Here is a 21,902-nt window from a genome sequence, read left to right as displayed (position 1 = left end):
GCGCTCACCGCCCGCCCGGCCTCTCCCGGCGCGCGCCGGCTCGGCCGCAATATAATCGCCGACGCCCCGGGTGACCTGCCCCGCTGCCTCCACTGTTTCCTCTCAGGCACCAGGCGGCCCTGAGCGCACCGGGACAAGGAAAAAAAGTGCCCACGGGGACACTCTTTGGCTTCGGTTTACAAACCCCCGCTCTGGAGGGAAGAGAAAAAAACACCCTCTACCCGCCACCACCTCTCACCTCGCCCCCCCCGCGGCCCCCTCCCACCGCTCTCGCCGCCGCCGCCGCCGAGGCTGCCGCCCCGGTGTGCCCCGGCGAGGCATTTTCGCACCACGCCACTGTGTGGAGAAGATGGGGGCGAGATAACCGCGCGGAGGGATCCGCACGGAGGCGACACCGTTGCTCCCGACGGGACTCCTCACACTGGCCAAGAGATGCCTCCGCCGGCCTTAAAGGGGGCCCATAAAGCCGCACTGCCAAGGGCTCGCCTTGCCCCCCGGGGCCCAGGGAATCTGGCTCGCGGCTGGCGTGGCGGGGGCGCGAGAGAGCCTTACACTTGGGGGGAGGCAGGGAGGCCACTCCCAGGAGGCTATGGAAGCAAATGACCCTCCCCTGGCTCCAAGAGCAGCCCCTCAGAGGTTGGCCGTGGCTTTTGCGCTTTTCGACATGCGGGAGCAGCCCAGGGAACAAGGGCCAAGTAGTGTAGACAGACTGGACCGCAGGGTTGGGTCCTGGGTGGTTTGATTAAAGGCCATAAGGGTGATCCCAAAACCAGGCATTATCAAAGCGATTCTAGGCCCTTCTTTTCCGGGCTGGCAGGCCTTCTGAAATGAGATGTACATTTACCCTTGACGCACTGCACGCCTGGCTGAGGCTCCCAGGTTAATTGATATTTAATGGGAATCATGCCCATGAATATAGTTTCCATCATTTCACCCTTGATAGACGTCAGCACCAGGCGCAGGGGGAAACAAGAATGTGGGGGCGGCGGGAGGGGGCAGATTAGCATTGCTGAGGGAGTAAATAGAAAAGCGACAGAAATGTTCCAAGGCGGGAAGGAGAACTCACGCTGGGGTGGGTGGTATTTCCTCGAGCAGGACGCGCGGCTCCCGGGTCTCAGCCCCGGCACCGAGCAGACCAGGGCAGGCGGTGGCCCCGGGCGGAGCACGGGGGGCCGACGCCTGCGAGTCCCCACTTTGAGCCTCCGGGCGGGTGTTCGGATCGCGCCGGTTGCAGGCAGCTGAAGGCGGCGCCCATCGTCTGCTAATGATTCTAGTTCATCTGCCAAGCCTGTGAACTTACTGCTGCGAGCGGGCGCTGGACTCAGCTTAAAAAGTTACTAATTTTTCCAAAAGAAAGGAAAGAGAAGGCCCATCCTAGCTTGAACGATGAGGAAGAGAAACGTCCCGTGTCATGTGGGCAAGTCGAGTATGAAGTGGCAAAATATTCCTGATTTTAGAAGCCCGCTCGCCGTTACACCACCAACCGTCTTCTCTCCCTCAGACCTTTTTTTTTTCTCCCTCTCTACTCCCGTATTAACGTCCAATAAACATAAGTCTATGCTGAGTGCGTTTTCCTTTGCCTACTCGGCCTTTTTCGTGGGCTTTTTAGATGACCGGGCCCCTTTTTCTGAGGGATAATCCATTGTTGCGAGAGCACCAGGCCCATTCCAGCCTTGAGAACCGATCGCGGAAACTTGCCCCGAACCCACGGAGGGCGCTCGCGCTAAAGCTAAAACACACCACCCAGGCATTTCACGCCAAATGCACATACCTAAAAACCCGAGACGGCCCCCAAAGGCGCAGCGAGCGAGTCATTTCAACTACCCCCTACTCTTTGTGGGTTGGTCCAGTCTCTGAGTGCGATCCTGAGGTCAGTCCATGTGGACTGAATCATATTTCGCAAATAGAGAAAATGAGATCTACAAGGAAAGGCATAACAAGATAATGTCTAATACTCTTTCAATTGTTTCTACAGGGAATGGCTGGAAATGGTTAAGGTAAACGGATTGTTAATGAATTTCCAGAGGATAAAAGCATGCTTTATTTTTTAAATTAGTAGGGAGTGGAGGATACTGGGGGCGGGGGGTGGGGCGGGGTTGTTGTTGTTTTCTGCGGGATGTCGCCAGGTAAAACTTCCTTGAAATCCGAAGGCGGACAAACAGATTCCGATAGTTAACGATTTTTACTTCAGTCTTGCAAATACCCAATTAAAAGAATTATTCTCAATAAAGCTTTGGAACCAACTTTGTAATTGTGGCTTTTTAAATTTCAGTGTTTGGCTTGTGCGCTTGTAAGTATTTAAACTCTGGATCAATGAGTGGGTTTTGGAACAGAATGGGGAAAAAGAAAAGTGAGCCCAGATCTCAATAATACAAGACACCTTCCAGAACTGTGTGATTTCTGGGGGGCAGAAAAGAAACACAAATACTACGAAATTCATTTCTACACATTCTGGCCTAATTAAGAAAGCATTACAACACAACATTTCCTCTTGGGACAAAACAGTTCCCCTTCGCCCCCACCCCAAGCATTCTGTTTATAATCTGAATGGGAAAAGAGCGCGATTAACTTTGTAAATAAAGATCTATGCTTTTTACACGTTTGTTTTGATAGAATGCACTAACTTAACCATAACATTCTATAGTTTCAGCTGTGCCATAGTCCAAATTTTCTGAAATCCCGACTAATCCAAAATTTTATACCTAACAAACACGCCTGGAGAATTTAATAGTGCACACTGCGCCTTTTTGGTTAAACTTATGCTAATTTGGAATTAAAAATAAGATTGTAAATATCTTAAATCAAAACCTTCCTCGCCGCAATTCCAGCTTTATGAGATCACAAAGTGGAGCAACAGCGCCCTCTAGTGGCAAAATGCCGCCTCCAGTTGACTGAGTTTAACTTCCCTTTATTCGACTCAGACCAGTTCCAATCTTGTTCTTTATTTTGACTGGGGCTTGGATCGCTGACACTAATAATGCTTCATCCCTTCGATTGTCAACAAGTCAAGTGCAGCAACCGGGAGCTCCTGAACGCCAAAGATATTTGTACTCCCGAGAGCTTCCCATAGTGTCTTTTTCAAAAGCTTCCAGCCTTTCTTTTGCCAGACACAGTAGGTCCCCATTCCCTAATCGCCCACAATTACAGAACGGGCTGGATTGAACAAAAATTACAACTTTCTAAATATCAACAACAACAGGCTTCTTTGTCAGAGGAGCCAGGCACTACTAAAACAAAGAAATTATAGAAGTTCATTTTATTAATATTTTCTTTTAAAGCTGTTACTCAGCATTAAATCCTGAATATTTGCTATTTTAACTTTTTATTTTTAATCCTTCAGGCCCATTTCACTGGGCAATCTGGGGGCAGGGGAAGGCAGAAATAGAAACCAAATTAAAAGCTTTTTGCTGGATCTCTGAGCGGCTGTCTGGAAAGGCCCTGTTGGGCTGTGTTTACTGACATTTCTATACACAATAAGTGAGATTTTAAATTTATATCAAAAGTCACAGAGTGAAATAAATTGACCAAGCGTTCCACTTGAATTTTTGTTAAAGCAAAGACTTTAGTCAGCTTATATGTTTCTTTCGAGGTTAGTCTTTTTTCTCAATTTTAAAAATGTTTTCTTCTAATTCAGCTGTAACGATTACATTTTCTACAAGCAAATAGAATTTACAACAATACTTTTGCTGCAAAGTTTGGAATGGAGGGCCAGGTACTTTTATGATAGGGTGTTTAAAGAACTTCATTTTTTCCTGCCAACCTGCGACAATGAGGCTGGGAGACCCTCGGCTCGAGTCAATGACTCAAGATCACTAACTTCTCCCACCCACAAATAACAGGCCAATTTAAAAGAAAGAAAAGAACGAGATAGACCATGGCCATAGTGAAATATTATAAAGAGCCACCCACCATAGGCTAATCCTAATACCCGGCCCATTTTTAAAAATCAGAAATACATCAACTCCTCTTTCCTGCCCTCCCCCATTTTTATTTCCTAGGTGCTCACACCTCACTGGGGGCTCCCAAGCCCCTGCCTTCATGGTCCATCACAGTCTTGTTTATATTTTATTGTCCAGATTTTAAGACCCAGTTTTGTCTGCATTTTTCCCTTCCTCCCACAAACACAACATCAAAATGAGATGGTTTCAAAGCGAAGCGCCGAGCCTGTCGTAAACTCATTACCTCCAGACGTCTCGCCGGCTCGATGGCTTTATGACACCTTGGCTCTTCCTGTTTTCAAAGAGCCCTAGGTATCGGGTTGGCCGCAGGGGCGGGGGTACGCTGCACCTTCTGCCGGATCTGGGCCTTGGCTTTCCCTCCCAGCCCCCCTCTGCTTTCCCTTCAAGTCCTCTCTTTCATCAGGATCCCCCCAAACTCTTCGATCAACCCCCTCCCTTCACCCAGCTCAGGGCACCCGGCGCCACCCACTCTCGGGCCTGCAAAGGCTGTGCTGGGCCTGAACCCTCACTTACAATGACCTTCATTTTAGCCCCTGAATGCGGCCTTCAGAGGGCCAAGCTGGGGGCTAAACACCCACACTGGAACTGAGTTGGGGGGAGGGGGCGATGAGATGGGGTGGGGGAGGCTGCGAAGGAGAGCCTTGACCATTTCGGATCTGCTAAGGTCACTTTGGGGCTCTTGTATGGAGGGTGGAAGCTCACAGCCTAACTGGCTCAGCCCTCCCAGAACCAGCCACCCTGACGAGGTGGGGGAGTTGCTCCAGAGTGCAGAGTTGGCCTTTCCCTCGTTTAGAGAGGGGAGTGGATGGCTGGTACTCCATGAGCAGAGGGAGACCTGAGGTGCGATGTGCCAACGCCCCAGCAAGAGGGTGTCTGGCTTCTGGGGCCCATGGGCTCCGCTGGGCACTGCTGCAAGGCTGACACTGGGCCTAGGGCCCAGAGTTCGCTGAGAAGCTGGAAGCAGGCTGGGGGAAGGACAGAGCAGCCAAGGGCCCCCCAGGGGCTGTGCTCTGACTGGATCTGCCCACACAAAGGGAGACTCAGAGCCATGTCAGAAAGACCGCTCAGGTGGAAGGGCCCCAGATTTTTAGCAGTGTCTCTCTCCCAGGGATGGGAGAGAAGTCCTGTGGGTGTGGTATTTTGCAACGAAAGAGACAAGAGAAAGCAGGCACACAGTGTTCAGGGCCAGCGTCTGGGCTCCATTTGATCAGGTCAGCATTTATTGGTAGGAAGCGGTAACATTTACAACTGGTCCTCAGGCAGGAACCCAGAGGGCCTACACCCGCAGCCGCCTACGCAAGCCGAGCCCTCCCCAGGAGAGAGCGGCTCCTTCAGTGCACTGAGAATACACCCCCCCACACCCACCAGAGGCCCTGGGCTCCCCTCTCGGCCTCATTTCAGGCCCCAGTGAAGGGCCCACGGGCTCCCTGAGGGAAGGGGACTTTCGTAACTGGTGGGCAACCCGGGCGGGCCTCCCGCTGTTGTCGCTCTGCCTTCGTTCTCAGAAGTGGGGTGCACTTGGCCCCTGCTTAAGCAGCGCTGGGGGCTAAACTACTGCACTTTTCAGAAACATAGGGGACATTTACACAGGGGAGGGCTCCTCAATCCAGCGTGCACTCACAAAATATAGCATTTCCTATGGAACCAACGGTTCAGGAAAGGGAGGGAGCGGGAAAAGGCAAAACCCCAAAGCCACTTCGTTTCTCCAACACATAAGCGAGCAAATACAGAGTCCCCCAAATACCTCACAGAGACCAACCGCACAGTCACTTCTACCTAAAAAGGGAAGGGGGGAGGAAATGTCCGAATCGCTGGAGAGTTTCTGGAAATCAAGCACCCACAAACAAAAACCCCACTGCCTTTGCAGCGCACAGTGGTCCCGCCAGCACCGCGCCGGGTCAGTCTCCTTTGGGGCATTTCTCCTTGCTCATCTTTTTCATTTTCATTCTACGATTCTGGAACCAGATTTTGACCTGTCTCTCTGTGAGGTTCAGAATCCTTGCCACCTCGTAGCGCCGGTCCCGGGTGAGGTACATGTTAAAGAGGAACTCCTTCTCCAGCTCAAGCGTCTGGTATTTGGTGTAGGGACAGCGCTTTTTCCGGGTGGAGCGAGCGTGGATCCAGTTTGCAGCAGGGTTGTCTATGAAGAGGGGGGTTTGAAGAAAGGGATCGAGGGGCGGAGGGGAGGCAAGGAGAGACGACAGGGTGGGGGAGAGAGGTCGTTAAATTAATTTCACCAAGGATGGCCGCTTTTCACAACTTGGGGGGAATTATCATAAAAAGCCTTAATGCCCGCGCTCTGTTTACCGTACAAACCGCGCGCCTAGGGTAGGTGGTTATGGGAAGCTTTTTATGGATGCGTGTTGCTCGCCTAGGCTAGAGTAGGCGTCTAGACGTTTTTATAGGTTAGTAAAACTATCAGTTTTGCACATTCGAGCCTTACAGGTTTCAGCAATAAATCAGGGGGCAATTTCTTTTGCACTTACTTGGGTCAAGTTGCTGCTGCGGCGGCTGCGGATGCTGCTTCTCCTCCTCCTTCAGTGGGCAGCCTGGGCTCGGGTGGTCGCTGCAAGCCGAGGGCTCCGACGAGCCGCCTGCCCCGGACTCGGACCCGATCCCTGCCCCGGGCCCGGTTCCCCCAGCCGCCGCTGCCGCCTTGTCCCGTAGGAACGAGTTGCAGGAGAACTCGGGGCCGCCGCTCCCCTGGGACTCCCGGGCCGCGGAGCACTCAGTCCGTTTGGAAGAGGAAGACGTGGAAGTGGAGGAGGAGGTGGAGGTGGCGGCGACAGGGGTCGGGGCCCCTCCAGTTTCAGGCTTAATCCCGTAGTGGCGCCCGTTGGGTGGGCCGCTGGGGCCGGGGCTGGGACCAGGGCCCGGGCCACCTCCGCCCCCGCCGCTCCCGCCCGCAAAACCGGGCAGCGGCTCCATCCAGGAGCGCATGTAGCGGCCGGGCTCGGAGACGGCGGCGGCCAGGGGCGGCGGGGGCACGTACGGGTGGTAGAGGCCGCTCATCGCCGCCGCCGCCGGGGGCTGGGCGGGCACCGCGGACCACGAGGCGGAGAACACAGCCGATTTGGGGGCAAAACTACACGAGGCAAACTCGGCGGCGGCGGCGGCGGCCGGGCTGTCGGCCACACCTGTGGGCCTGCCCTGCGCGCCGGGCCCCGGAGGTCCAAAGCGCGCGGCGAACACCTCGTCGCCCTCATGGCCTATGAGCGAGTCCACGTAGTAGTTGCTGAGGGTGCCACTGGAGGACATTTTGAGGCGCCGTGAGCTCCCACCCAAGGTTACACTGCCCGCCGCGGCGCCGCTCCCCGCCGGCGCCCGAGCCGCCGACTAGTTCGCAGGCTGCAGCTTCCACCATTGGTCGCGCGGCCCACGTGATCATATTTACCAATACCGGGAGTAAATCAGTCCGCTAAACTGGGGGCTGCTGTGATTTAAAAAAAAAAAAATCATCATCAACAGAAGCGCCGCAATTAGAGCCCAAGAGCCCAGTCCGTGCGCCCAGCTCGGTCCGGCCTGGCTCGGACAGTCTGGCGGTGGCTGGAACCACTACGCCCGACCGTGGCCGGAGGAGGCGCTGGGGACTATTTGTTCGTCTCCTCTGGCCGCCCTCGGTCTTGCAGTTCAGACCTAGGCGCTGCCTCTCCAGCCCCTGGACTCGGAGCCACCGGCCGCGTGTCCTGGGCGCACGGAGCGCTGGGCGAGAGGCTGGAGCAGCCCGGGGCACGCAGGGCGCGATGCGGCCCGAGGCAGGCCGGCCTTCAGAGGCGGCCCCCTGGCGCCCGAGGGGAGTTTTTTCCCTGTGCCTCTCTCCCTACCCAAACCCACCCCTCCCTACACATACCCACACACGCTCTCTCACAGCTTGTCGTGTTGTTTAAAACAGGTGGAAGACCTCTGTAATGATATTATGCCTTTCAATAAAAATTTTATGAGGTGTATTTGATTATAGATTAATGTGTCCCTAATAAAACGGACGGATGGAGCAGCTCGGAGGGCCTCCTCCCCCTACCACACTCACACACGCCCGCGCAGCCACACACACCCCCGACGTGAGGCGAAGCACACGCCGCGGCCCGAGGGGTGAGCTGGGGCAGCCCGGCCCGCCGACCGGGTGCTGCGGCGGCCACCGCTGGGGCTTCTGAGTGCCCTCGAAAGTGCTGGCAGGCTGTAGAGTAGGCATCGCGGGGACAGTGGCGGCCAGGATGCCTGTCTTCTCCGGGGCTGCTGGAAAGGCCCTGGAAGAGAACACGCCAAAGGGCAGAACCCAAATGCAAGCTCAGGCCCGCTCCCGCCCACCGCCCCAAGCCTGCCTCAAGGAGGCCGGCGGGAACCGCGTCGCCCGGGGCCGGGCCGCTTCTTGGTGCTTGTTCTTGGACCACTGTCTTCCGAATTCTTTTTTTTTTTTTTTTTTCCCTCCAGAAGTAAGGCTGGGCAGCCTTGAATCTGAGGGAAATGCCCATTGTCACTCCCAAATCCATGGTACAAAGCCTCGGCAGCTCGGCTAGGAGCCGAGACAAAAGCAGCCCGGGAGCAGGCGGCAGAGGATCTATTCCTCACTCTACAAGTTGCTCAGAGCACCCTTGGAGGGATCCCAGCCCACCTCAATCCCCGGAAAGGAAAGGGGTAAATGGCTACTTATGGCCTGATTGATTGCCTTTGCCAATGGCTTTCTGATTTTGTTCCAGAGGAGATGTCTTTGCCTGTAGCACGGGTTTTCCTCTGAGACATGGCCCCCTGTCAACAACTAATGGCGCGCCCCACATCGCAGGGAGGAAACGGATAAGTTAAAATTGCCCTCCTTCTCCTGCCCAACCAATGGAGGTCTGGGCGAATCTACTCCAGTGTTTCCAACCTGGCATTGATTCCGAGCCTTCTTTCTCCCACCCCTAGGAAATGGCTCCCCTAAAGGGTTCTGTGTTGGAACTGGGGAAGGTTCTTCATTTTCAGAAGGAAGTTTAAAACTCTGAATAAATACTGAATTTCCCAAAGACTCCCTGGAATGAGAACTGTAAGGCTCAGAGCCCCTGAATAGACAGTTTCACGGGGAGAAAAAGAAAAAGTGAAAAGGATGTGTTTTGTGAAGCTACTTGAAGCTGGTGGAGACCTTTTGAAACCACAGCACAACCTGAGAAAACGAATTCTTTGTCAGCTCTTCCCTCTAGGGCCTCTTCTCCTTTCTCCCACGTAGGACCAGATAAGCCTGGACTATCTCACTGCAGGCTGGCTGGAGTTTTCCAAGCTGTGTCGGCAGCTGGAACATTGGACTTCGTGGGAAGTCACGTTCATTTGCAAAGTCCCTTTCAGTCATCTTTTGTACATTTTCTTGCCTCCCAGATACAGTGGCTTCAACCAGCATTTTATAATTAAATAGGAGCATTACCTGGGGGAAAATCTTTTCAGAAAATTTTAAGAAAATTTCATGTGGCCACTAAAAGCTAATGACTGAGCATGAAATCCTTCCACAAGAAAACCAGGGCAAAGTGGGATGGGAAAACTCACCCATCCTCGGCTTCGCTGTGGCCTGGCTTGTCCTGTGCTTGGGATAGGGGTGGGAGTGAGGGAAAGGGGGGGGGCAGGCAGAACTGGATCCGTTGCAGTGCTAGCTGCTGGTTGTCCTTGTTCCTGCACTGGAGGCCCGGCGGCTTCCAGGTGGGCCGGACTGGTTTCAACCTAGCCCCTGGCAATGGCACGCCAGCCAGAAATCACCAAGACCCCGCTGAAAGTATTAAAAAATAACACAACCAAAACCAAAGACAGGAAAACACACAAATGGGGAGCTGTGAGGGAAAAAGCAGCGTGGGCACAGTCTTACTTACCAGGCTCTGGTTAGAGGGAAACTCACACCCATCTAGAATTCAATTGTGTTACTATCTTGGGGTGGTGGGAGGGGGAGAAGACTCCTCTTCTTCCCAACTCGGAAAACAGCACATCCAGGCTGGATTATCACCCCCCCCAATTGCCAAATTTTAGTACCCTAGGCCTCCTCCAGCTTCTCCCATTTTCCTTCTCCTGCTCTCTATCACCACCCCCAACTGCCCCAAACAAGCAGTTTAACAGGAAGATAATCTCACCAAAGGCTTTCATTTCCACCGTAACGTGTATGTCCATTTCAGAAAGCAGAGGGAGCGCACTCGTTTCCAGAGTTTATTGCATTATACATGCGACCAGAACATGCACAGAAAGGACAGGTTGCTGTTGTACTTCTACCAAACCACAGATGCACCACAAGGGAAGGCTACAAGGCATAAGTCGTCAGTATTCCATCTCACCAAGGACAATTGCTAAATTCATTTGCGAAAAGATACACTGTAATGTGCTTTTTTAGTCCCCCTCCCCCCAAAGCTTGTGGGTTTTCTTAATCTTTTTTAAATATATATGTAATTTAAGTACTTTTAAGTACTGAATGTGTTCAAAACGCCATGAGATCATGGACTAACCACACACAGACCTTTTGCGTTAGGAAAAACATGAAAAAGTCACATTGCTGGACAGATGAATGAACTGATGGATGCTGTACAGTCCCAATAAGTTAAGACCCAAATGAAAATGCGCAGTAATAGTTACCCTGCATTACGATGAAAAAATAATAAATTACACGTGCTAGTTTTTTAATATATATATATACTCATAGGGATTACAGATCACTTGCAGCACGAACAGAATGACCCCAAAGTCACATTCTAGCAGGAAACAAAACAAAACAAAACAAAAAAACAAAGAGCAATGAAGGTTTTGTTTCCGCCTTCCCAGTCCTCCAGCACTGGGCCCTGGAACGCGATGCTCCCTCTCCGATCCTGGCCTCCGACGGGCCTGGGACCTAAGAGAAGGTGAGGTTGGCGGTCAGTTCTCGGATCCGGTTCTCTCGGCTCATCTTCTTGAGTTTCATTCGGCGGTTTTGAAACCAAATCTTGACCTGCCTGTCGGTGAGGTTAACGCTCTTACTGATCTCTAGGCGGCGCTCGCGGGTGAGGTACATATTGAACAAGAACTCTTTTTCTAATTCCAGCGTTTGGTGCTTCGTGTAAGGGCACCTCTTCTTTCTGCCACTCTTTGCAGTGAGCCAATTGCTGGTTGGAGTATCAGACTTGATTTCCTCTAACAAAATTAAAGGGAGAAGAAGAAAAATATCAAGAATTTTTTTTTCTCTCAGTCTTTTCAAATGTACCCTTGGCCATGACCCTGCTGGCAGCCAGGCCGCTTTGGGAAATGCTGGTATTAAACATTACTCATATGAGGTGGGCCCTGGAAGGGATTTGTAATTGATGCCAGATTAGTTTAAATGCCCAAAATGACACGATGGGCAGGTACTCTTGCCCTAGGTGTCAGGGTTCTCTTTCTGTCTCTTTTTCTCTCTCAACTTTCTGACCTGCATGAAACATTAGTACAATAGTAAACTTTCAGGATCTCCCCAGCAACATTCTAAGTGGGCAGCTCATAATTGGGCTGGAGTGGAAGAAGCAAACCACAGCCTGAACAAGACTACCAACACCATTGCTGCCTCACATCCCCAAGTCTGCCACTTCTTCCCCACTTTTCCTGCCCGGGCGGAGCCCCACAACCAGGTTTATAGTTGCCCTTCTCTTTCAAAAGATAACCAAGGAAGCGAGTACACCTTCTCCGACCTGCCTGGGCATTGTTGTACTCCTCAGAATTTCTCTCGCATTCTCATGCCTTCTAGTCCCCACACAAAAGCATCCCCTCCTCCCAGAAATGTGGCTTCTTACTGTGGCCCACCTCTGGACACTGGGGGAGAGGCTTAGGGGTAGGGTTTCTTCTCAAATAGCCAGAACCCCTGGCTCTTTGCCCCAGCTCAGCCCTAAGGCTGACCCTGCCGGGTGGGCCCTGCAGATTCCATTCTCCCCTCCTTCAGCTTTTGCCCTCTTTGCAAATGGATTGCAAAGCTTGCGGCACTTTCCCCAGACAAAGCCAAGGTTACCTAACCCCGCAGAGGCTGGGAGCCCTGTTCCCCAGCCCAAGCGCCAACCAGCCCAGTCATTTCGTTCCCATTGCCTCCCCCAAGCTCGCAGGATGCGGGGTGCATACACTTGAACACGAACACGGTGCCTTGGACCGCCTTAAAATCATCATTGGGTGAAAGGCAAAGCTGGGACGGCAAATCTGAGCAGGAGAAAGGAGGTTCTGGGGCCGTGTTTACGAGCCGCAGGTCTCATTTGCCCTCTTTTGTTGCATTTCAGGTCTAGCTCAGGAAAAATAAACCCAGCAAGCCCTTCCTCTGCCCAGGCGCCATCAGCGTGGGGCCAGGACTAGCCAGGAGGGCCAGGACAGCTGGGGAGAAGTGGGGACCATCTCGAGACTGAGACTGCCCCTCTAAAAGCCAGAAGGAGCAGCACCTGCCAGTCGGCCCCGCCTCAGCTGCCCGGGCTCGACGCTGGGCACCCAGGCGCTCCCTCTCTGCCGGGTTCCCGGGCTGCACGCCCCGCTGGGGTGGCAACTTGCTCATACCGACCTTTGCTTTCCTTCTCCTGTACTTCGGGACTGGACACGGAGACCTCAGCCAGGCAGCTCCTTTCTTCCGGAAGGCCGCCCTTGGCCTCGGGGCTCCCCACCTGGGAGACTTTGGTGGGCTCTTGGCCGCTCACGGGCTCGTTCATCTTCTTTTCCATCTGCAGCTGGGCGGCCGAGAGCTGCGGTTTGGCCGCGCCGCGAGGGTTGAGCTGGAGCATGACTGTGGAGCTGCCTTCGGGGCTGTTATTGTACTCTTGGGTTTTCCCGGTGGCGTAGGTCTGACTCAGTCTAAAATATCCAGGGACAGGAACCTCGGGGTTCTCAACGGGACAGGACTCAGGGACCAGCCTCTGGTACGAAGGGACCTCAGCAGAAATGAGTTTGTTGCGCTTATCAGAATACATGCAGCAATTGGATTCTTCCTTAATGTTGGTGGTGAAGGAGCAAGTGGGGACTTGCTGTGTAACAGGTTGCTCTATTCGACAAGATCTGTTCGGGTCTGTCCAACTGTCTACTTGAGGTATATAAGGATGCACATTCATACCCATATTTTGGTGGTTCACTTCTCTTTTGGCCAGAGACGGGAGCAGTCCACAGGTTTGCATTCCATAGGTCCCCATGTCTGCGCTAGGTGGTGGCATGTACATGCTGGCGCTGCTCGAATAAAAACTGTCACTCCTGCAGGCACTGATCAAGGAATCTACTAAAAAAGTATTAGCAGCAGGAGAGCTGTTGGGAAAGGACATTTTGGGGAGGAATTTGAAGAAGAGAGATTGTGTCCTTTGTAGGCTGACATCTCTAGGAAAACATTCCCCGTGTAATTGTGGATGCCTCTGCCGACCACATGACAACCAAGCCAATGAGATTTGAAAATGGCCTTGAGCCGCAGCCTCCTCGCAGGTCACGTGCTCCAGAGCCCGGCCGGCCGGCCGCGTAAGCACGGACAACAGCGACATCTACTACGCGCCCGCGATAGTGCGCGCTGGAGACAACCGGTCCAGCGCTCTCCGTCGCCCGCCAGCCTCCCCGGGGCTCGCTCAGCGCGCCGGCCCCACTCGCGTCCCCCGCTCCGGCCTCCGGGCCCCGCTGGCGGAAGGAAAGTCTCGGCCAGAGGGGCGTCCGGGAGGACACGCGGGGGGAGGGAAGCCAGAGTGCCGTGGCGCCAGCACACAGAAGCATTCCCCCGCACACACCCAGGCAGAACGCGCCCGAGAGCCGGGGCACGGGCGGGGGGCGGGGGCCCGGCTGGTTAATTTTCTCCCGGGCAGCCTGGGAAGGTGAGTCGGATTCTCCGGGCTCTGAGACATCCCACCCCAGGGGTCCACAGGAAAGATCTCTCACGCAAAGACGTGGCCAAGTTATCGTGGGGAGCGGAGGCGAGAAGGGCCGCGAGGGCTAAGAGGTCAAGCAGCTGGCCGGCCCTGAGCCCCGAGGACTGGCCCGCCCTGGCGCTGTCCATCCCCTCCTCCAGCCCGAGGGAGATGCGGGATCCCGGCGCCTCGGCGCCCCGGTGGGCTACCCGAGCCTTCGGCTCTCTCGGAGGAACCACACCCCGACCTTTGCGGCCGGGCCGCTGGGAGCTTTCAGCCCGGAGACAATCCCTCGCCAGCAGTTGGCTATCCTCGAAAGCGTCCCTCCGGTTCCCAGCGGGAGAACTAAACCGAGGTTTCCCTCCCTACACACCCTGACAATAATGAGCAAAGAGGAAGGAAGGAAGGAAGAGAGAAAAAAAGAGTTTTTTTCAAGGAAAGAGGAAAACTCTAGCCCTCAGACGCCAGAAGTTTTAGAAAACTGGGCCGAGGAGAAGAGAGAGAGAGAAGCAAAGGTGTCATTTGGTTCTTCTGCAAAGAAAAATATGTTTTCCTTTTATGGATTTTGTAAAAGCATTGGTTTCTGACAAGTGCAAGGTACAAAAGGTTGTGGAATTTATTAATACATATTAAGAAGAATCAGGGCGATCAATAAAATTCTCATCTACATTCTTGGGCTACTTGGTAATTTTCTTGCTTCTGAAGGTTTTTAAAGAGTTATACCCGCTGTTGCCACACACGGGAAGATATTTTATTAACAAATCAATCGAGACTTTGTAAAGGATAAGATTAATAGTTAAGATTTAGCATAATGGCGTTCGCTTTATGAATTATTGAAAATTATACTATTGATTTTTCCCCTTCGCTACTAACCAAGAAGGTCAATTTTTGTTTTAACACAAATCGTCAAATATTAAAAGCTATACTTTTGTCAGAAGTTGAGTTTTATAGTTTTGGACAATTCCTAAAATTATTTGACACCGTTTTGCTTGGGTAAGGGGAGGGAGAAAAAAAAGGAGGTGGGAGAACCTTAGTCCTCTGTTTCTTTTGGTGACGGAAAGTTCTATAAAGAGGATTTGGACTGGGGTTGTGGTCGAGCTCATTAAAGAATAACCACCATCACCACCATGGAAATTCAGAGTTTTATGAGAAACTTCTCCAACAACTTCCTTTCTTGTTCTCTGGTTGCAGGCGGGTGAGCCGCCCTTCGGAAACCCGGCCTCCTCGGGGCAGCAGCGGGAGCTTTAACCTTGATTTCCAAAGGCTTGCCCTGGTCGAGGGGCCAGGCCAGGGCACAGGAGCTGTCCTCGGGCTTCCCAGATCCCCTTCCCTGCATCGGAGAGAGGAAAAAGGCCCCAGAAACCCTGATTGTGAACCAGTTCTCTGTCCGGAAAGGCGTCTGTGTTTTCTTCTCCCCACACTCACCCTGTCATGCTCTGGCCTTGGATTTCAGGCCCAGAGACTGAACTTGTGAGCAAATTGGGTTTCTGCCTCAGCAGAACATTTCTTTGGAGCCCGATGCTCATTAAAGCGCCTCAGCATTCTGGGGGGGAACTACGAGTCTGCTCACTTCTTTACAAAAACCTTTTCCAACAAGCCCTCTGTCCCCCCTCCCCAAAAGGAATCTCCCCTGGCCTGGTAGAAACAGGCACTGAACATTATTTTCAGCCTTGGGACCACTTTGCCTGTCCCCTCGAAGTGCCCTCGCCCAAACAATAACCCCTTTTAAAAAACTCCGCGGTGGCAATGAGACAGACCTTTTAAACCTTTACGCAGCTGTTCAAATACAACATCATTGTCAGGTTAAAAGCCTGATGCCTCTAACTGCTCCGGCTGCGGGATGCCGGCGGCGAAGCCCGAGTTTAAACATTACCTTTCCGTAGGGGTGGCTGTTTTTAAGCTTGAGGATGGGGGGGGGGCGTGAGGAAGGCAGGAAAAAAAAATCCAACTTTTGACTCTAGTCTGCTACTGCTCCTGTTCAAAGCTAACGGCCACGGACCAGCACCCCAAAAATTGTTTTATCCGAAGGTGGAGATCATGATCCCGGCCAGTTAAGCGTGCCCGGGGCTGGACAAAGTGCCCGCTGCACGCTCTCTCGGCAGGCGCCCTGACGCCAGCCTGGCGCTCCAGGACTGTTGTCCCTTTGCATCTCAGCCAGGGGAGCTGCCTGGAACTCGGTTGTCCAATTCTCCCTACCCCACTCGTGAGGCAAGACTGTTCAATCTAATCGGGAATTTTATGCCCATCAAATGCCCTTTCATAATCTTTATTTATACATGAAGAAAACATTCAGGCTAAAACCCAGCAATTCCTCGTGGAGCGGGTAGGTCTTCCGGGAGCCAGCACAAGCAGGATCTGCCTTCCGAATTTGGGGGCCTTTCTGTTTCAACTCTCAGGGGCTTCAGGCTCTAAGTCACCCCCACATTAGATTTGGCTTTAAATAGTTCTCCTTCATTCACAGAAAATATGTGTATCAGCTATAATTTTGAATCTATTATCACAAAATTCTATTTTGTTCTTTCTCAAATATGTCTTCAGACCAGTTCCTTGAGGCCAGAGACTCCAATATTTAAGAGGGATTTTATAATAAAAATGAAGTAAAATATAAATAATACAGGAGAATGATCTGGACATGGGAGGATGGAAACTTTGGCTAAGACTCTAGGGCTGAGATGAAGCAAATGGAATGAAAAGGCAGTGGCTTTCAAGGCCAGCCTGCATTTTGCTTAGGAGTATTTAGTGGAGCTGCAGAGCCGCTGTTTTCGATCATCTTTAGATCAGTTGGAGCAGTGACCATTAATAATAAATCAATATTGCTCTATAAAGGAGATGAATATCCATATTTGTACCAAGACATCCTTCTCCCTGGCACAGCTCTTTCCAGAGAAAAATTAATAGGGTCGCTTTAGCAAGAAATTAGCATTTGTAATCAAGAAGTGGCTTGCATCTGCGCTCTTCTGTCACCAGGAAGAACAGTGACCCTGGGCCTGAGTAGACCTGGGGACTCCAAATTCACTCTGAATTTGGGCTCTGAGTGGCCTCAGGGCTGTGCCATTCTTTGGGGGCAGAGAGGATGGGGACAGATTTTAAAGGCTGCTTCCCCAGGGAACCCCTCTGGGTTGCAATGTGCACCTTCCAGCCAATGTGAAAAGAAATCAGGGGGCAAATGGACAGGCTGTGGAAGCCACCACCAACTCAATGAAGAGTCTGTGGAGACTGTGCAAAAGGGCTGGCGGCCGGGGAGCCTCTTTCCGTTACAGACACAAAAGACTCCTACTTGGCGCACTTTCCCCCCACTTCAGCATCTGAGATCTCGAGATCTCGGTGACTCAAGATACATGGCCACACTCCACGAGCCCTACAGGCTCTGAACAACCAGAAGGGGTCGGATCTGCAGCCCCCAGAAGTCCTGGTCCAATCCTTTGCCCTTTCTCAGGCCCATCTTGGGCGCTGCGGGTAGGAAAGGGACTGCAGACTGCTGAGCACCCGTTGTCTGAGGAAGGCTGCCAGCCAAGGCCAAGGGGCCCTGAAAGGCCACATGCACCCTTGCTGGAGCCGCCTAAAGAGGAACACAACGACATTTGGGGAGGAGGGTTCTCTCCCCACCTGGACTGACACCCAGGTTAGGCTCTGAGAAATGTCGCTTCACAATAGCTAAGCAGGACCAGCAGTCAGACAGGCGGGAGCCGGGGGTGCCCGTGGGGAACACCTATGCCTCTGGCTGGCGCCTCACTGGGGGGCTTACGGTGCTCCAGCCTCCTTTGAAGCTGATGCCAGCTCCCAGGGGTGGACCCAGGGTCTTTGGTCCAGGATTTGGAGAAAGGAGACAGAGACAGCAGAGCTGAGGAGGCTAGCACTAATTCTGGGGGTTGCGGGCGCTTCACAATGAACTTCGGGAAAAAAGGAACAGTCACCCTCCCTTAGAACAGCCCATGCATGTCCTGGAGCCCTCCCTTTTGGACAGAGGATGGCGACACAGGCCCTCCCCAAAGTCAGGGGCTTTGCAAAAGGGGGGTGGGGGACTAGGAGGGCATGCAGCAAGAAGACTGCTTCCAAGAGCTGGTGCCAAAATCAAACTCCATGCTCAAGGCCAGCAGGCGGCTGCGAAGAGTGTCCAGGGTTCCGTCAAACGCAAAGCTCGTTTGCTTCAAATGCAATCCCCATTCTATGTCGCCTTGCCTCGTAGTATAAATGTTTCCGCCGGACAGCCTGTGGCTTCCCGCAGCCGCATCAGCCCAGCCTGGCCCAGACGCCGCAACTCATAGTTCCACTTGCGCTTCTCGCTACCGGTAGCCCCGGGTGCCAGGCATGGCCGGGTTGGGGGGCATTACCCTGCCCAGAATGAGCCCCTCAGTCCCAACGCGTCTCATTTTCTCTGAGACCACACTCAGCTAAGTTGCCGGCGGCCCGATCTGTCTTAAACAAAAGCCTTTTAATCATCCTAGGCGGTCGGAGAGCATACAAGGCGGACACTGTTTTGGGGAGGAGTTGATCCTACCCTCTTATGGTTCTCCGTACTCAAACCAACAAGAAAATTAATTTCTCTAATTTAATTAACTCTCAGTGGCATGACCTATTTCGAAATGTACATATTTGTCCTTAAAAAATCTCTCCTTGACACCACCAGGTTATGCCAAGGTATTCTTTGCAACAGCGTTATCTTTCAGGAGACAACGATTAGGTGATTGTCTGTTTCAGGAATCTGGGTAGCTCCCTTTTCTCTGTCTTTATACAACTTTCCACACCTCGTGGCTGCTTAGAACAAACAAACAGCAAACAAATACCTTAGTGGCCGCCTGTTTCTAACGGGCTGAGATTGTCTATTACAATCAGTATTGGAAAGATACGGTACCGCGGCCTTTGCGCCAAACGCGGCTTCTGGAACGTGAGCACGCCCCCGTGTGGCTCTCCAAGGCCATGCAAACGGGAAATGGTATCCTTAGGCTAGGCTTGCCTAAGGTGGTGGACACACAAGCTTGCTACATTTAGATGCAGTTAAAAAAAAAAGATAGATGGAGAGAGAAAGAAATAAAACAGCTTTAAGCTCCTGCAACGATCATACTACTAGGGCACTGACATTTTAACAGACACCCAGAATTCCACACAAAGGAATCCCCTTCCGGACGAAATTATTCAATTGTAGGCTTTGTTTCTCTTGCAATTTTCACCAACGGTTGAGGGACACTTTGGAAAACAACATAAAAATTTTTAGTTTTGTTCCATATCATAGAAAGTACAATAACTTATCTGACGGTACAACAGGTTTTTTTTTCAAATATAGCAAAGGTGTAAATCTGACTAAAGCTTCCTCTTTCAAATGCCTGCTTTGAAAGCCGTGTTTCTTCATTAGAGCAAAGGGGACTGCTGTCTATGACCCCCCCAAAAAACCCCACCTCAGTATATACTAGCTGTATTAAAAAACATGCTGGTAGACACTTAAATCTAACCAGTATTTTAAAAAGAAGTCAACTGCTATCGAATTACACAAATGTTTGAAGGGAAATTAAAGTTATTGATCCTGAAATTAGGCATTTGCTTAGATTTATGGTGAGCCTCTGATATGATGCTGTGTGGTCATAAATGTATGTGGGGGTCTGGATGTGTGTAAGCATGTGTGTGTGAGTGGGTGGCAGCTGAATATCACAGAAGAACCTTAAGGCGCCTAATTATTCAGAAAGGTTAAAGGTGATGACCTTGACATTTTGGAAGTTCAAAGGCATACACTTATGCACTTATGTTTCCCCCCCCCCCACCAAACTTTGGCAATTAAAAGAATTGTGCATTTGGAAATGCATACCCCCTCTGAAGGTGCACGGGGTACTGTACATCTTATGGATTTTTTTTTTCTTTACTTTGGGCTTAGGAGAGGTTAAGAGTCATGATTCACTTTACTTTTTTTTTCAGAGAAAGAGATGCTTTTCTCACTCCTACAGTTTATTGCACATTGCGGAAATCTCTTTTGGGCCCACCAGAAGGTGTATAATATAACCCAATTAAGCTGTTTAGAACTTTGGCTTTTATGGTGTTGTCTAGACAGTTCAAGGTTTTGTAAACAGCCTGGCCTGGCCCTGCAACATAAAGTGCAGTTCAGCCCCCACCACATTCTTTAACTTGGAGCGATAAATGCGGTGAGAAGTGGGTCTGCAGCCTCAGGCCCTATTCCAGCAAGGGGTCTTACCTTCTCTACCGTATGCCTGCTGTGACACTAGCAAGGATCCCAAGCCCTCTCCACCACTGGTAACTTCCTTTTAGCATACTATTTTTTTTTTCAATGAAGGTTTCTAATTTTGATTTCTTTTTTTAAGGGACCCTGGCTCCTTGGCACCTTGTTAAGAGTACATTTAGATTTTCTAACAAGTTTTTTTTTTAATGGTTTTTGTCTTTTCAGAAATTCCAAGTTCACTAAACTGGGAATTGGGGGGGGGGAGACTTCCTTCTTAGGTTCCTGCTGCCCCAGCCTCATTGCCTGGAGAAAGCAGCACCAGAATGGCTGGGTCACATCCTCAATTCAGAAATTCACCCTTAAAGTGATTTTAAAACCAGGGTAGCCTAGACAGGGTGAGAGAGAGCTACTCTTATTTCAGTGGGATTAAAAAGAATTTCACTTGATTTTCATTTGCATATGGGAGAAGGTTTTGGCCACTAAAATCTCCTAATCAGACACTAAACTTCTTTAAAAAGGAAAAAAATCATATAGTGTGTTGAAGCTGTAACCTCCATTTTACCAGAAACCATTTATTCACACAAAACACAGTGACTTATGCCTCGATAGGACAGACCGACAGACCGAACATACATTTCCCAGAGTTTAAATAATCTGCATTCACCAAGGGGGATGGTCGGGTCCCTTAAACTCAGAATAAAAACAAGAGCCTTCCAGCCCCGCGGCCTAACTCTCTACAGATCCCACAGCGTCCCCACGGGGACTGGAGAGAGGGAAGGAGAACAACAGCACATTGGCGGTAAAATTGTAAAGGGACGTTTGCATTTACCATTTTCCCCTTATTAGGATCCATTCGGCCAAGTCCCCGGCCTCGTCCGCAGGCAGCAGTGGTCGCTGGGAGGTCCCGAGTTGACCGTGGGAAGGAATCGCGGTGTTCCACAGAGAAGAGGCGTCATTAAACCCAAGGACATTGGGCCTGCCGAGGGCAGGCTGGTGGGGAAGTGGGTGGGTGAGTGGGGCTCGGGAAGAGGGGTGCTTCCTGGAGCTCTCAAAATAAGGGGTTTCCAGTGAAATATTGCAGACGGTCTCTGTTCAGTTTCTTTTCTTTCATTCTGCGATTCTGGAACCAGATTTTGACTTGCCGGTCAGTGAGGTTGAGCATCCGAGAGAGTTGGAGTCTTTTCTCTTTGTTTATGTACACGTTAAAGAAAAACTCGCGTTCCAGTTCCCGGATCTGGTACTTGGTGTAGGGACAGCGCTTTTTCCGGGACCGCTGCGGGGCCACTACAAGGCAAAGAAACCAAGAGGTGAGAGAGGCCGCTGGCTGCCCACCCCCGCCCGTCCGCCCGCCCGCTGGCCGGCCCAGGCCCGCGCGAGGGCCAGGCCTCGGCCCGCTGGGGACGTCCCCTGCCGCCACTGAAAGGCCCTGCCTGCGTCGTGGGGGATGATATATGGGCGGGCACAGGAGAGAGTGCGGGTGTGGACCTGTGTTCACGCCCGGACACACACACACACACACACACACACACACACACACACACACACTGGCATGGAGGTGGAGAAGCAGAGCGCAAGGCCGGCTCTGAGTTGGAACCCGAAGGGAGAGAAACACGAGCGCGCCCAGGCATCTGCTCTACTCCAGCCAGCAGCGCGCGTCAGCCAGAGGCTTGGATAAAGTCCAGTTCAAGGATCTCCCCACCCCACCCCCCTTAAAAGCAGGAGGCTCGAGTGTCCACACTCACAAAGTGGCTTGAAATCTAGCCCCCCTCACTCCATGGTCTCTAGCACCACCACCACCCCCAAACTGGGGAAAAGCTCTCTGCAGCGATTAATGTCCCCTTCGAAGTCTACCTTAAGCCCACCTAAATTGGTTTCCTATCGTAAACACACTTTACAACGGCCCGGGAAATCTTATAGGATGTATAAACCCCTTCGAACGCTTATAAAGTAGCACATAAAACGGCGCAAGCAGAGGGAGGCCCCCGCCGCCCCCCC

General features: G+C 51.9%; 4 protein-coding genes across 5 annotated transcripts in view; all 4 read right to left on the bottom strand.

Annotated features, from left to right (window-relative positions):
- HOXD8 (homeobox D8) overlaps positions 1-1,643 on the bottom strand; it is a 3,938-nt gene extending 2,295 nt beyond the window's left edge. Inside the window, exons 1-2 of the mRNA XM_034642341.1 lie at positions 1,585-1,643; positions 1,067-1,332 (exon numbers count right to left, since the gene is read on the bottom strand). Of these exons, the coding sequence (XP_034498232.1) occupies positions 1,067-1,332; positions 1,585-1,643 (325 nt within the window). The remainder of the gene's footprint in view (positions 1-1,066; positions 1,333-1,584) is intronic.
- Positions 1,644-5,149: 3,506 nt separating this feature from the next.
- HOXD9 (homeobox D9) lies at positions 5,150-20,821 on the bottom strand. Its single transcript, XM_034654776.1, has 3 exons — positions 20,737-20,821; positions 6,446-7,392; positions 5,150-6,099 (listed from the first exon to the last, which is right to left on the bottom strand). The coding sequence occupies exons 2-3, from the start codon at positions 7,215-7,217 to the stop codon at positions 5,858-5,860; spliced, it is 1,014 nt and encodes a 337-aa protein (XP_034510667.1). The 5' UTR covers positions 7,218-7,392; positions 20,737-20,821; the 3' UTR covers positions 5,150-5,857.
- On the bottom strand, positions 9,740-20,873 carry HOXD10 (homeobox D10). 2 transcript variants are annotated; one of them, XM_002928996.4, is made up of 3 exons: positions 18,592-19,473; positions 12,436-13,112; positions 9,740-11,063 (listed from the first exon to the last, which is right to left on the bottom strand). In XM_002928996.4, the coding sequence occupies exons 2-3, from the start codon at positions 13,079-13,081 to the stop codon at positions 10,786-10,788; spliced, it is 924 nt and encodes a 307-aa protein (XP_002929042.2). In that variant the 5' UTR covers positions 13,082-13,112; positions 18,592-19,473; the 3' UTR covers positions 9,740-10,785. The 2 variants fall into 2 exon arrangements, with proteins under 2 accessions (XP_002929042.2, XP_034510666.1); XM_034654775.1 differs by lacking the exon at positions 18,592-19,473 and adding an exon at positions 20,737-20,873 and having other exon boundaries at positions 9,741-11,063; positions 12,436-15,074.
- A 47-nt stretch (positions 20,874-20,920) lies between these two features.
- Positions 20,921-21,902, bottom strand: part of HOXD11 (homeobox D11) — a 2,192-nt gene continuing 1,210 nt past the window's right edge. The window contains exon 2 of the mRNA XM_034642334.1: positions 20,921-21,191. Within this exon, the coding sequence (XP_034498225.1) occupies positions 20,956-21,191 (236 nt within the window). The 3' untranslated portion in view covers positions 20,921-20,955. The remainder of the gene's footprint in view (positions 21,192-21,902) is intronic.

This window comes from Ailuropoda melanoleuca, chromosome 2, assembly GCF_002007445.2.
Source record: "Ailuropoda melanoleuca isolate Jingjing chromosome 2, ASM200744v2, whole genome shotgun sequence".
In the NCBI taxonomy this organism is placed as follows: domain Eukaryota; kingdom Metazoa; phylum Chordata; class Mammalia; order Carnivora; family Ursidae; genus Ailuropoda; species Ailuropoda melanoleuca.
This window is presented reverse-complemented; position numbering and strand designations above follow the sequence as displayed.